This window comes from Anser brachyrhynchus (assembly GCF_964034855.1).
Source record: "Anser brachyrhynchus genome assembly, chromosome: 18".
Taxonomy (NCBI): domain Eukaryota; kingdom Metazoa; phylum Chordata; class Aves; order Anseriformes; family Anatidae; genus Anser; species Anser brachyrhynchus.
This window is the reverse complement of record NC_137711.1, coordinates 11,312,633-11,327,380: the sequence shown is the minus strand read 5'-3', so window position 1 is coordinate 11,327,380 and position 14,748 is coordinate 11,312,633. Positions and strand designations below refer to the sequence as shown.

At 38.8% G+C, this 14,748-nt stretch overlaps 1 protein-coding gene across 1 annotated transcript in view; it reads right to left on the bottom strand.

Moving 5' to 3' along the window:
• Positions 1-14,748, bottom strand: part of MYH10 (myosin heavy chain 10) — a 103,064-nt gene that overhangs the window by 12,208 nt on the left and 76,108 nt on the right. Inside the window, exons 16-30 of the mRNA XM_080560528.1 lie at positions 12,988-13,181; positions 12,471-12,592; positions 12,085-12,154; positions 11,825-11,985; positions 11,145-11,253; positions 10,932-11,063; positions 9,774-9,980; positions 8,281-8,418; positions 7,527-7,650; positions 5,179-5,350; positions 4,250-4,462; positions 3,993-4,137; positions 2,418-2,624; positions 1,502-1,606; positions 312-464 (exon numbers count right to left, since the gene is read on the bottom strand). Of these exons, the coding sequence (XP_080416654.1) occupies positions 312-464; positions 1,502-1,606; positions 2,418-2,624; positions 3,993-4,137; positions 4,250-4,462; positions 5,179-5,350; positions 7,527-7,650; positions 8,281-8,418; positions 9,774-9,980; positions 10,932-11,063; positions 11,145-11,253; positions 11,825-11,985; positions 12,085-12,154; positions 12,471-12,592; positions 12,988-13,181 (2,252 nt within the window). The remainder of the gene's footprint in view (positions 1-311; positions 465-1,501; positions 1,607-2,417; positions 2,625-3,992; positions 4,138-4,249; positions 4,463-5,178; positions 5,351-7,526; positions 7,651-8,280; positions 8,419-9,773; positions 9,981-10,931; positions 11,064-11,144; positions 11,254-11,824; positions 11,986-12,084; positions 12,155-12,470; positions 12,593-12,987; positions 13,182-14,748) is intronic.

Here is a 14,748-nt window from a genome sequence, read left to right as displayed (position 1 = left end):
CCGGATCTGCTCCACAGTGCTTCTTATGCTGGAGCCCCAGAGCTGAATGCAGCTCTACAGGTGGGGTCTAAATGGTGGAGTAGACGGAGACAATCCCCTCCCTCAACCTGCTGGCCATGCTGCTTTTTGATGCAGCCCATGATATGGTTGGCTTTCTCTGGGGCTTCACCTGACCACCACAGCTTTTCAGATATGATGGACTGCAGCTTAGCAACTTAAGATGACATTTTTCCAAGAGGTTTGGGGCACCTGTTCCATCTCACCTGGAACCTACAGGCCTTGCAGAAGTCCTGCCATTTACAACCACTTACCTGCGACTGCAAGGCTAACATTTGTTTTTCCAAGTTCTTTCTGGCCTCCTCCTCCTCTTCCTGCTGCTCTTGCAGGTTGTTCTTCTCCTCTTCCAGCTGCCTAATCCTACTGCTCAGGTTGAGTTTCTGGCGGGTTTCTTCCTGAAGAAGCTCCTGTTACATGAACAAGCATATTCAAAACTCAGTTTGGTTGATCCTGGCCTTAGAATACCACCCTCTACTACTCCATAAGAGTTTCAGGTTTAATTATTTTCTTGCAGTATTTTTGTACAGAGACATGCTTATGAAAAGCACCTGCAGTCTGGCTTTCCAAGAAAGTATTCATCATTTGTTCTGGGCAAACAAACTTTAATAAGACATTTTTGATTAGGGAATCCATACCACTGCATTCTAGAAGTTCACAGATTATATTTTTTTTTTTAAAAGAATGAACGAACACAGAAGTCACTTTCAAAATTTACTTATCTTCTTTAGGACAAATCAGAGTACCTATTTTAAAATCACCTAGGAAGAAAATACAGCAGTAAATCCTGCAAGTATGCTTCCAAGTTTCTCTGTATTGCATAAACGTACAGGTCAGTTTAAAGACAGTTGTAATTTGGCAATGTGAACTTCTGTCATAACAGAAATTAATGAAAGCTATAACAACCTCCCCCCAACCCTGTTCCTCACAGATCTCTATGCTAATAATTATGATTAGCATTATTCTAGGAATCACCATCAACATTTTTATACATGGCAGAAGTATATTTGAGCAATGACTACATGAATAAAGCTGCAATATTTAAAATAAAAAAACACTGGTAGTTTTAAGAACTTAAGCTGCAAGTAAACAACAGTATTGTCTCTCATACCTTTCATATACCCCAAGGACCTTATTTACTTACATTATAACATTCTGCTTCAAAAGGTTTTTCCTGACTTAATACTTATCTTCCACAGACAAAAATAAAAGGGAAACTGAAAGGCTACAGTCTATCAAGTACAGAATCTTAGATACTGCAAAATTGGCTCCACACGTAACTGAAAAGTCATTATACATCACATTTCACTAGACTTCAATGGGAAATACAGATTCTACCCAGGGGACTTTCAGAACCATGAAAGAAAGTGTATTCTCTGCCATGCAGTTAGCATTTCAATGAGGAACAAAGCCTGAGAGCAAATTTCAAGCTGCACTGCATACACACCTGTGTATCCTGAAGCTGCGATTCCAAACTAGCTGCATCCTTGGCAAACTTGATGCCTTTCTTCTCTGCTTCCTCCAGGAGACTTGAGACATTATCCAATTCATTCTGCAAAGGAAGCAGTACAAAGGTAACACCATGCAGCCGACTTCACAGCAAATCCCACATCCCATTGGGAGCTGGAGCTTCAGAAAACAAAGCTCAACAACAAATCCCAAGCATGGCAAGACAGCATTAGATCCCAGCAGAGAGATAGATACCACTAGCTAAAAATATAGAAGATTGACTAGAAACAAAGTTGGAAGTCAAATCTGAACTTCAGTGGTATAACATGGCAGGCATGCCATTTAGCAGAGCATGTCGTTCTAATATCTGCATGCCAATATCTGCATTCAGAGTTAAATGCTATCTTTAATTATAGGGCCATATACCTTACGGGATCATGGATTCAGGGATTATCAGGGTGGCAGCTGGGTTCAAAGCATCAGCGCAAAGGTTACTGCCAGGTGCCAACTCTTGTTATTTTAGGCTATGCTACTTATGGGATACTGTGAGAGACTGCATGGAATCTTCCTCTGAGAAGAACTGGGCCATCCCCTTTCTGAAGTGCTTTAGGTTGAGTTAAAGTACTCATTGCCATAGCTCAAAAGGCCAGTCTTGGCTCCTTTTTGCTCATTTTCTTTTTTTTCATTTTTTTTCTTTTTGGGCTGTCTGCTTCAGATGCACACCACCACTTTAAGGGCCCTCGAGTACACACAAGTGCATGACTGAGGTCACCTCCCATGGCAACTACAAGCCCAGCTCCCGTAAACGTAACTGCATCTTTGAAAGATGTTTCTCCTAGTTATTTCTGTATACGTTTGAGGCTTATACTTTCTTGCCTATTTTTCAGCAGTTTAGGACTTCCATAAAGCCTTACCTGCAGCTTGTTAGCTTTCTCCGCCAGCTCCACCCTCAGTCTTTCACCTTCAGTGACCTTAGCAGTTAGTTCTTGTACCTGAGCATCAAGCTTCTTCCTCTTATGCTCAGACTCTGCCTTGACCTGCTGCAATACCTTCACTTCACAGGCCAACTCCTTGTTGTCAGACTCTAGGCCTTGCTTGTTTTTTTCAAGATTTGCTTTGAACTAGGAAAGACAAAAAGAAAAATTCAACACTGTTACACATCAATAACGTCTCCTGCTAAAAAATATATTCAGTCCAGCAAATCTGGTTTACAAGTTCGAAGATAAAACAAGAGCTTGGCACGTTGCAAGTAGAGTGTTTAAAGCGTTGCCATGTGAGATTCTGTGTATGTTAGCCAAAGACAAGTTAATGCAAGTTAATCCACCTGCAGACACCACAGGTATCAGCGAGCACCAGAAGACACTTCCATGACAAGAACTGGGACATCAGTGCTGTAAAATGACGGAGTAGCACTGTAAGTAGGAAGGAATGTGCCCATTAACAGATCAGCATGGCTCATCTCACAGAAATAAAGGGAAAGATATTAACTAAAGCTGCCCTGATTTTAGTAGGCATAGCAGCTTGGAAGTGCATAACAAAGCGCTTTTTACCACTGCTCTGACATTTGTCAAAAATCTTTTGAAATATCTCTTATGCCAATTACTTTAAGTCCTGTTCTTACTATATCACCAAAACTGACATTATCCCAGAGGACCTTTGTTTAAAATTGTGGCGTATTTTTCCATCTTTTCATACTGTTATTGACAGCATTTAATGATCAAGAAGAGAGTATATGCATGAAATCTTCAGGTGAGAAAATGTAATTCTCACCAGCATTAACTGCTATATTTCTCAGTATTTTAAGGAAGTCCCTACATAGAACATGTACTCCCTACATAAAAATATTACTACAGTATATGAATTGTCCACAAATAAATTTGTGAACAACCATTACTATAACTGCCTACAGATTTATTTTTTCTGTCAGTATTGGAACAAGACACTCAGACAGCATTATTCCTACTAGCGTAGCCTGAGTGCAATAACAAGGTGGTGCCTCCTCCTACCTGCTCTGGTTACCAGAGAAGACATTACAGCTGTCCAAATAGGCAAGACGCTCCACAGATATCTAGCACTGGAGTTCACAGGACAAGTGCTAAGTTAAGAGTATCTGGATTACACTACCTTCACTCAACTTGGTTATTTGCAAGTCCTGATGCTACAATTACCATATTTGGAAGCATTCTGCTATTCTCTCATGCTGAGAACTGCTTTTCACCAAATAAGCATGTGGCCAGCTGGATAATTCCCAGGTGACTTTTATCTCTAGGTGCACTGTTTCCAAGTCTAATGAAGACTTTTCAGACAGATGCCAAGACTATCTAATAGTTACATGTGTGATGTATTTGATTCAATTACAATAGTAACATATGGAAAGAGAAAGACAACTTAGCTCCGCAGATGTCAGTGGAAGGGACTGGAACAGTTACATTACTTGTGTAAAATCCTGAGGCAGAACAATACATTTCTGTAATTCATTTTCTGCTTACTCTTTTGGCCTGTTCGAGCTGTTCAGAGAGCTCTTCCAAGGCAGTAGCATGTCTCTGCCTGATTTCCTGGATCTGTGCTTCATGGTTCTTGGTTTCCTCTTCAATTGCTTTCTTCAACTCAGCCACCTCCTGCTCACGCTTTGTCCTAGAGCAAGCATCAAGGATTATCAAAAAAAAAAAAAAAAAATCGACATTTTAGTCTTTGGTAAATTAAAGACTATTTTTTATTAGTGCCTTACACAGGTGTATGACCCTACCTCAACTCTTGCTGTGCTGCAGTGGTATCCAAGGTATCTTCCAATTCAGTTTTTAAAGCCTCCAACTCTTCACTTAGATCTCTCTTCTGCTTTTCTGCCTTGTTGCGTGATGCTTTCTCAGATTCAAGATCCTCCTGGAGTTCTGCAATTTGAGCCTGCAACTCTCTTATCACTTTCAGTGCATTGTTCTTCTGAACTGCTTCTTCATCACCTCTGTTAAACAGGGGCACAGCAGTTAATAATTCTTAGCCTCAGATCTATTCTCATAACAGTCTGGCTTTAATTATATACACAAATGATAGTTTAGAAAAAATAGACTTTGTAAAACTTTTTAGGTAGTGCAGTAGTAGTTTTCTTAATGTCTTGACAAGCACAATGCCTCAAGATGCACTATAAGAATCATCAACCTTTCAAGTTAACATCCAAGTATTCCAGTTTAGTAAATGCCACTAAACACTGTTCCAAAAATGCACCCTGTTTGTAGAATTTTCTCTTTCTGCAAAATAACAGATCATTATTCAATATAATATAAACACCCTTTCTATTTTTTGTGTGACAGCAAGGCTACTGCACAAGTCTTGATAATTTATCCCAATCACTGGAAATACTCTGACCATTAAGACAACTCACTGACAATCTCATGTTTTTCCCTCTTAAGCCTGAATCTGGAGACTAAAAAGCTTATAAAGATCCAATGCTAGTTTCACAAGTACACAATTTTTTGTCTGCTTTGTAGAGCAAGGACACAGATAGAACACTAAATTCCTTTTTTGCCATGTACACTCACAGCACATGGATGGCTACAGATGCCCTAGCACAAGTGTGAACTGGCTTGTGTTAATATTCCCAGTTCTATACAACTGAAAAGCAGTCTGGTAGAGTAGCTTTCCACCACTTTTCTGTAGTCATAAGCCCTATGGTGCTCTGACCTGGCAAGAGCAGCCTGCAGCTCTTCTTCTTTCTTGGCCAGCTGGATCTTCAGTTCTTCAATCTGGGCTTGCAGCTCAGCTATTTGGTCCTGTAGGTCTGTTGTTTCACCATCAAGTTTTCTTTTAGCTTTTTCCAATTCTTGACGGGTCTTCTCCTCCTTTTTTAAGCGCTCTAGGAAAGTGACAAAGATTTATCAGTGTTGTGTTTTTTTTTCTTCCAATTACTCTCAGACAGTTCATGGGCAGGGGAACAGGGTGGAAGGAAGGGTGGAAGTTTAGTTTATACTGTGTCAATTCTTTCTCCAGTCTGTAACTGGAAGGCTGACAGGCAAAAATGAAATAACGAAGCAGAGCTTTATGGCATAGAAAGTTAAGAAAAAAGTCGGCAACTCTAGAGGAAGGAAAGTTTGAGGGGAACAGAAACAACCCAATCTTGACAGAAAATAGGAATGGGATCTAAGAGAAGGGCAGCTTGAGCTGTTAGGACAGATGATAACAGGCATACGGGTTCAAAAACGAAGATCAACTAAGGCTTGGAAAAAATGACAGTTTGCATAGTTTTTGAAGGGCTAGGCAAGACTCCAAAAGGTCTACTGGAAAATAATACAGATTTAAGAAAACTTGGACAATCACAGTTTTTGGAAACATCTGTGCCATTAAGTCACATCGCATTGGTATTTAGCAAGGTTTGTGACCCTTAGAGTAATTTGCTTTTCAAGCTGATATACTCCTGCCCTGAGGCACTTCTTTGTGAAAGACATCCACTGATCGGTGCCATAGCAATACAATGCATTTAGTTTATCTGCCTGTTGTCTGAGCAAGATAGTTTCTAGCTGCATTGTTTAGCAGTTTGCTAATGGCTAGGTATGTTAATAAACTGAAGTGACAGGAAGGTTTTGCCAAATCACTAGTTCTTAGCATAGCATTAGCACAATTCTACATACGTTATCATAAATTATTAGACTTAGTCAATATTTTGTGGGTCTTCTGTGTACAGACTTCTTTTACATCCTGGATTAAGACCTCATCTTCTATATAGAAAGAGAGCCATGCTCAAGAATCATCTCTTAGTGCCACCCAGGGCAATTTAGGATTTTCCAGAAAAAAGACTAATAGTCTCTCTAAACAATTCTTGACCAAAAAAATTGCACTTTCCCTTCTGTTTTCACATTACAGTTCTCAGGAGCTTTAGATAGAACACTGTCACAAGACCCAACTTTGTAATTGAGAAAGCTCACAGTAAATTGAATTATTTTTTGGTCCGAATTTCAGTGCCTAACAGTGCCAAGACCCTAGCAGAGAAAGCTTTAAGGCTTCTTGAACTATCTCCAACAGTAAATATTATTCTACAGTGTTTCACTAGCCAATAAATTGCATGCCTTATAGTTAAGCTTTAATTTCCATTTTTTTGGTCATCCAAAATGTCTTGGAATGGCACCATAACCAAACCCATCTGTCAAATATCTTCAAAAACATTAATCTTAATTTGAGTAAACAACTACTCAAGCATTTTTTTTCCAGTTAACAAGCTTTACTTATGCTCACCTTATGGTCTCTGAATGATTTTTAAAGAAAAGGCACATCAATCCCCTACTATCCCTATTAGTTCAATACCTACTTATAACAGAAAATTAAGCTTCGCTATTCTTCCCATAAGCACATCCATTTTAAAAGATGTAGTAAGACATGCCATAATAAAGTTGGTGAAAAACTATTTCCAAATTAGGACACGAAGAGCAATTTTGCCTTATATTTTGCAGCTTGGACTTGGCAGTTTCTTCACATTGTGTAATAGCTATGTACCACTTTTTTTTTTTTTTTAAATCAAGAAGGGTTACATATAGGGCAGGTTTAGCCTGTGACAACATAGCTAAACAATCCAGAACAAACAGACAGAGAAATTGAACTATTTTTGATAAACAAAACATTAACAAAACAATTCAGATTTGCTTAGGCTTCTAGTATGCTTTGGCTAGTAACACTATTTCAGAAATATGTTTGCCTAATATGCTATTTAGAAAAGTGTAGCAATGTCAAAAGGCAGATGTTTTACTTTGTTACTAAAAAAAATTCCTGCAACATCATGAATTTCAGAATGCATCTAACTGAAACAATCTCAAAACTGAAAAACAAGTTAAAGAAGAGTAAGATGGAGCAGCCAGATGCAACAAGCCTTGAAAAAGCACAGTTTCTGACAAGATAGATAACAAATAACAGCTATTAAGGTATCCACATGTAAGGGTATGTTTAGCAGAATGGGACAGATACTGCAAATGCTGTGACAGGCGATCCATTCCTCTCTGGTGTCACCTCCCAGTTGTTAATAGGCAAATGTAGTAAGAACAAACCTTCTAGATCGGTGATCATCATCTCTTGTTTGTTCTTGAGTTTGGCCAAGTTTTTGGCCTTTTCTTCTTCTTCAGCCAGCTGAGAAGTACATTCAGCAATTCGATCCTCCATCAGCTTCTTTTCCTAGTTAGGAGAAAGGGCAGGGGTGTGTGTAGAGAATAACTTCTAAAAGATGACTCAAAGAGTCTCTAAACAGCACAAATAACTGAATGTATGAAATCCATATAGAGGTCTCACATACAGTGTATTAATACGTTTTATTTCATGTGACTGACCCATCAATCTTAGGGATCAATTTGAATAGTATAGAAACATGAACATTTGTTTTCCCAAGAATGAGAGATTTGGAATTTAAGGCATGGAAGGTCTTGTTTTTGTACAGCATTTACTGCACGCTTTTGCAAAACCAGGTCACTTTCACTTGTCATCCAAGAGCATCTGTATAGATCAGAGAAAACAATGGTAGCATCTGTATGGCTAACAAAGAACAACCGTAGCTATGACAAACAATGTTTAAAGCTCTTAGATTAGAAGACTCATGAAACCATTAAGAACACATGGCAAACGCCACCCTTTTAAAGGTCATTTCTGAAAAACTCCAAGTCTCTCAGCTTCGACCTGTTCAAACCCCACCAAGTCTTCAAGGTACGAACTCTAATGGTAAGACAGCAGCAGCTTCAAACGTTTTGAGAACCATCACTTGCATTACTAACACTTATGAGCAGAATCTCTACCCATGCATACTGGTCTCACCTTCAAAAATTTGGAATTTTGGTCCTCCAACAGTAGGATCTCTTCTTCCATCTTCTTGATTTTAGCTTCAGCTGTCACTTTTTCAAGCTGCAACTTCTGTCTAGCTCCCTCCTCCTCATCAAGCTGTTCCTCTAGGTCCTGGGAAGAAAGGCAAGTGCATGTGTGCATTTTCCAGGTTACCTACGTGTCAACATTTTATTTCTTTTGCTGGGTGGAAAAGTATTATTTTAAAGAGCCAGTTGCCCTAAATAAAACTAAAAAAAATACTTTTATTTTATTGATATTGTAAATGAATCTAACAAACTGGTAATGAAATTAAGGGCCATGTGACACACATGGAATTTTTTTTTTGTACTCTGTATTTTAGATTTGGCTGAAGCATGCTCTCTAGGAAACATCTACTCACTCCACTACAATCTTTCACCTTCCTGATTTTGCACATAAAATAAAAATCCATCACAGAGGGAAAATAGACCCAGCACTACCTAATGACAAACAAGTTAGATTGGGTTTTATGTCATATACTTTCTAGCACACTGCATCTGAATAGGGCCTTGGGTATAACAGTGTAATCGTCTGGGAAGAGACTCACACTGAAATCAGGAGACTGAATTCCTGTAGTCTAGAGCTCAACATTACAGCTGAAATTGTTCAGAGATTGGCACAAATACTTAAATACTAGCAGAAAAGTAATAATTTATTGTGCTTCTCTTCATTCATCAATACTTATTAAAAGTCATCACAAGCTGTGGGATGTGGGATTTATCTCCCCTTCAAGTACTTTGAGTATTTTGAAAGATAGTTAAGTTATGGATCCCCACAACCCATAAGGATTTTAAGGTCTCCAGGTGTTCAAAGGGAAGCACCTGAAGTCTTCACAAAAAACAACTCACTCAAAGGAGATGAAGTTGTTTCATAAAAATTCAAAGGAGGAATATTCTTCATGATAATCACTGGATTTAATCAAAAAACATTTTCTTATAGAATCACAGAACAGCTTGGGTTAGAAGGGACCTTAAAGATCACCTAGTTCCCCCCCTCTGCCATGGGCAGGGATGCCACCCTTGGATGCCCAGGGCCTCATCCAATGTGGTCTTGAACACCTCCAGGGATGGGGCATCCACAACCGGTATTGTAACTGATATTATCCCATCAGTCTCTAGAAAAAAGCAGGTAAGACCCATGCAGCTATTCCTGGTTCCTGCCCACTCAGAAGTGCTTGCTGCCTTTAGTCCTCTATCTGCATATGCAATAGATAGAACAGTGCATTTTGACTTTTCTGCTTTTTCTTTCCTTATCCTCACACCTTTGGAGCCCACAGAAATCTAAACACACTGAACACAGTAAGATAAAAGAAAAAATTCAAATTAATTTTATTCCATATGTGGTGCTAAGGAACTGACTTCCTCCTTGCTGTGGAGGTGGTAAGCTTTCCTACCCTTATAACTGTTTTGTTTGCATGCTTTCCCATTTCCGGATACCAAGAGGCATACCTGAATATGGCCCTGCATTTTCTTTTTCTCATTCTGCAATATTTGATTTCTTTCTTCCTCCTCCTCAACCCTGGACTCCAAGTCATGGAGAATTTCTTCCAGCTCTTGTTTTTTGGCAGCCAAGCGAGCCCTCATCTCCTCAGCTTCTGCAAAGAGCTCCGTCTCAGCCTGCAGCTGCTCTGCAAGAATATTTTTCTCTTCTAGAAGCTGCAAATATTAGACAAGTAGTACAAAGTTATAAAGCAGTAAAAACTTGATGCTTTGAAGTCTCTTGTGAGACTACACACATATGACAACTACAAAGTTATCAAAAGACTAAGTTCTGCTCCAATTCTAGACTACCTGGTTCACATCCAAAAGTGAAAACTTAGCACAGGGCTTTATCAGCAGTCCAGAAGACCCCAACTCCAGGAATAGGGCTACAGCAACAATCACTCAACTGCCCCTCCCATTTTAAGGAGCAGACCCCACCAGTGCACCTGCCCCAGTTGCACTGTTCTACAAGCAACAAAAAGGTGAGGGAAGTGCCTGTTTGCTGGAACCACCCCTCATCCTTGCACAGTAGCAGAGCAGCTACCTCCAGGTAGCTGGAGGGAGGCTGGCTCTTGCAGTCACCGGAATAGAACTGAAACATTACCTCTTGCTATGTAAACTCAAGAATAGGAATTAAAATTTTCCCATTCTAGATATCCATCAAGGTTCTATCATGTCTCAGCTACCACAGTGACAAATACGTATCTGTCTCTATTGACACATTTTCAGCTGTCTTCAAATTGGTACCAGTCTTATTTACTATAAATTCATTTATGTTTTGCCCAATAACTGTCAAAAATTTTTTCCTATGTCCCCATGACACAGCATGGAAATATCCCACCCTGAAAGCATAATTGAAGAGAAAAATGCTGCTGCTAGTGAGGTTCTTTCAAAGCCAGGGAACACTAACAGAACTATTATTTTTTTTTTTTCCTTTAATACAGTATTTCCACATTCCTGAAGGAATGCTCAACTTTTATTTTCCTGTTTTCAGCCAAGTGTGAAGGCAGTTAACTCATCTGATAAAAGCAGTATTTTGATCAGAGGTCTCTCCTACATGCCTCCCTCAACACAGGAGGTAGTGCAACACATTTCACATATTAAAAGCTGATCTGCAGCACAAACCTGTTGATGTTTCCTTTCCATTTCCTCAAGTTCTGCTTCTACTTTTGTCTGTTTTTCTTTCACCTTCATTAGTTCTTCATCCTTGGCTTGAAGTTCTTCTTCTTGACGAGTCACCTGAAGAAGAGGCTTCACCTGCAAGTTTTGAAATGAACAAGTGAGAAACCACATTCACCTATTTACAAAAGTCAAGGAAAGTAACAGAATATAACAAACCTTTGTGAAGACTCTCCACCACTGCCAGTGCCTAAGCTTTAAATATGCAGCACAATTCCTCTGCAGGATTTTCAGTGCACTCAGTTGCTGCTGTTTCTTTGCAAAGGCCCTGAAGACAGAAAGAGCAAAGCATTTCATGTTAAAAACGTCATATGCACCCATCTGTGTTTTTTTTTTGTTTTTTTTACAAAGGTTACCCAACCCTAGAGCACTTGCAGACCTTTTTTTTTTTTTTTTTTTTTTTTAAAGTTTTAATGACTATATTGACCTAAGTCAATCACTTAACTCCTTAAGTAAAGGGGATAGGCAAGGGCTGGATTCCATTTTCCAAATGCTATTTGTTAACAGACTTTTTCCTCAAAGAGATAAAAATCAGGATGGATTAGACAGTGAACTCCTCCTTAGTTTCATAAAAACAGTTTTCCAGAGTACTTCTGAGAACTTATGATTGAGCAGGAGAGATTTTTTGCGATCATTAGCCATATTTAAGTAAACAGCTCCATGTGTCTGATTAGAATTAGTAGGTGAAGACTTACCTCTTTGCCTTGGACACAACTACAATATTTCAGGCAACATACTTTCTTAAGAAAAATCTCTCTTTAGATAGAAGTTTTGAAGCCAAGCTACCTATCAAAGAGACTTGTGATCACAAGCGGATCCAGTCATAAAAGCACACATACTTTCTAGCCAGGTATCCTCTGCAGACTGCCTGGAAGAAGATGATAATGTCTGTGATCTTCAGATCTCGTTCTTCTTCTAAGTGTGCCAAGACACCAGCTCGGAAAAATATCTTGCTCTGTCCAATTCTGTATAAGTTGGGGTCCAGCTCTAAGGCTCTGATCTACATGGATAGACAAGTATATGGCTTTTTTGTCAAGAAAAGGACATTTTTTGTTTCAACTTTTCAGTGTTTTAACAATATTTAGGCATAAATACTTACCATCCGCTCACAGGCTTGCTTACCATCCATAAAACCTTTTGGAATTGCATTGGGAGTAAGGATCTCGTACCTTGAAGTCAAAAAAGAGTCTTTATATTTACCAGTAATCGATATTTTTATAAACCCATACAGGTATTATCACCAAGTGCATGACTAAGAAGTTCCTCCAGAAAGTTTTTCCAGAAGCCCATTTTAGGTTGCTTTCCCTTCCTTATTCTCTTTAGGATAAACTAAGCATTTAACTGCTTTGAGTTCAAACCACTTCAAGACATCACACACTGATATGGATTTTGTTCTACTTGTGTGTTTTTTTTTCTCCTTCCAATAATTGAACAAGAAACTTCATCTCAAAAATAAAAACCTCAAGAGACTATGCACATTGTTACCTCTGTCTAAATTCCTGGAAGACTATCCTGTTTGGAAATCCTTGTCGACAAATCCTTATTCCTTCCAAAACACCATTGCAACGAAGCTGATCTAGAACTAGGTGTGGATCCAATTTTCCAGCCTGGACAAACAAAAACACGATTTTTAAACTTTGCAATCATGAAAAACTGCAGTTTAATTTTTCAAGATACTCTCTATAAAATCAACTGTCTAAATCGGGGGTGCATTTGGGAATACTGAGAAGATATTCATAGAATGGTTTGGGCTGGAAAGGACATTAAGGACCATCTAGTTCCAACCCTGCTGCCATGGGCAGGGACACCTTCCACTAGATCAAGTTACCCAAAGCAACTACTAGATCAGGTAGCACAAAGCATATTGGTCAGCGTGAAAGCTTTGCAACACCTGCCTTCTCATTTCAAAGGGAATACCCAGACAGCATGCATAATTTAAAGTGCACATAAATACTCTTATTAAGAAGGAGAAAGAATTCAAGGAGTAGTCTGTAGCACATACCCTCTTTTCATGATTTGGAATGATGCAGCGAACAAAATTGGGATTAGTGTTTCGGAGCGTTGCCATCAGCTTGGTGAGAGACTCTTTGTACAGTTGCCCAACAGTACGAAACATGCCCTTCTTGGTCTTGTATGCAGAGCCAAAAGCAGTCTCTGTTATTCCAGTGACCTGATCCAGACCGACAATACGATCCACTGGGAAGGACAAGAGAAAATAATTAAGTGAACCTTAATATTTGTCTGGTATAAAGATGCACAGAAAGAAGAGCAATAGTGCAGCAGCAAAAGCTTTGTGGAACAAATGACAGAAGATGCCATCAGTAGGCAAGGCAGTCAGCAGGTATTAGGGACGCTGTGCAGAAGCAGTGGAACCAGAAGCCACGAACTTATACAGCAGAGTAGTGTAGCTTTAGTAGGAACCTACTAAAATATCCAGCTCTTTACTTGCAGTTCCACATGACCAGTAAAGCCATTTTCTTTAAGTGAACTTTTAAGAAAGACAGTTGCCTAGAAACTGGCAATTCTTCGAATTCTTACCATACAAAATATTTCTGAGTTGAACATCTGGAATTAGTTATCTGTTCATATTTGTTTAAAATGAAGAGTCACTTATGACAATCATATAGGTTAAGTATGAGTTTTACTGAATGCTCAAATTTGTTTGAAGGCAATGATCTACAGAAGAGTTGGAAATAGTATTATTTCAGTGACAAGAGGGGAAAAAGTATTTGCCAGACTTTTGCTATTCAGAGATTTTGAATAATTCTTTCAAGTTTTATATACAACTGCGGAGACCTCCCTCACCAAAAGAGGGGTTTCAAAACAGGAAAACTGCACACCCATGCACTTCAAAGCTGCCATAAAGCATCAGAATAGAGAAAGGTTTTCTTTGATTTTGAAACATTTTGGGTAAGGATCTCCCTGGCTGCTTCTTTAGCAGCCCACATTACAAATCTGACTGTCATCATTAAGACCCTTAGGCCAAAAACATGAACAAGACTGTGATTCTATGTGCATGTCAACAGTTATTTGAACAGCTTGCTTAAACATGGAAAAAGATGGCTTACGTCTTAATAATAGCTGGTACTTTGTACTGAATAAACATACAACATGCATTGGTTCTCCATGAAATCAAGAGATTATGTAATTTAATTTTTATTATTACGTAATTTAAGTTTTTGTAATGTTATCTTCACATTCAGTTACACCAAAGCAAAGGGAAACACTACCAGAATTAGTTTCGTATATAAAGAATCAGAAAGTGACAGTATTTTATTTCATACTCGTATGCATATGGCTTTCAAAAATCTATACAAAACAGGAAGATTAAAAGCAGAAAAATACAGGGCAACAAGTTTGGATAACCACTTGCAAGTCTCATGTAGCACAGAGCAGAGCCCAGATCCTCCACACATAGTTTTAAATGCAAGAATCTATGCGGCTTATTAGAGTTAGAAGAATAAGTTGGTAGCAAGTTGTTCATAAGAGCATATCCCAAATACTTATTTTGGAGCAGAATTGAGTTCTACAGAAGAAGGGGGATAGAAATTACTGGGAATCAATCTTACAGAAGATGAATGTAACAACTTAACACGCACCCAACAGACACCACTAACAACTGGACACCATTCAGTTTTATCTGGCATATCTAAGACCAGGTACAGTTTTAAAATGTTGTGAATAAATCAAAATTAATTTGTGTGTCTTTTCTTTTGCTCCCCTCTGTCCTCCAACTATATTAAGGTGATTTATATTGAAATAA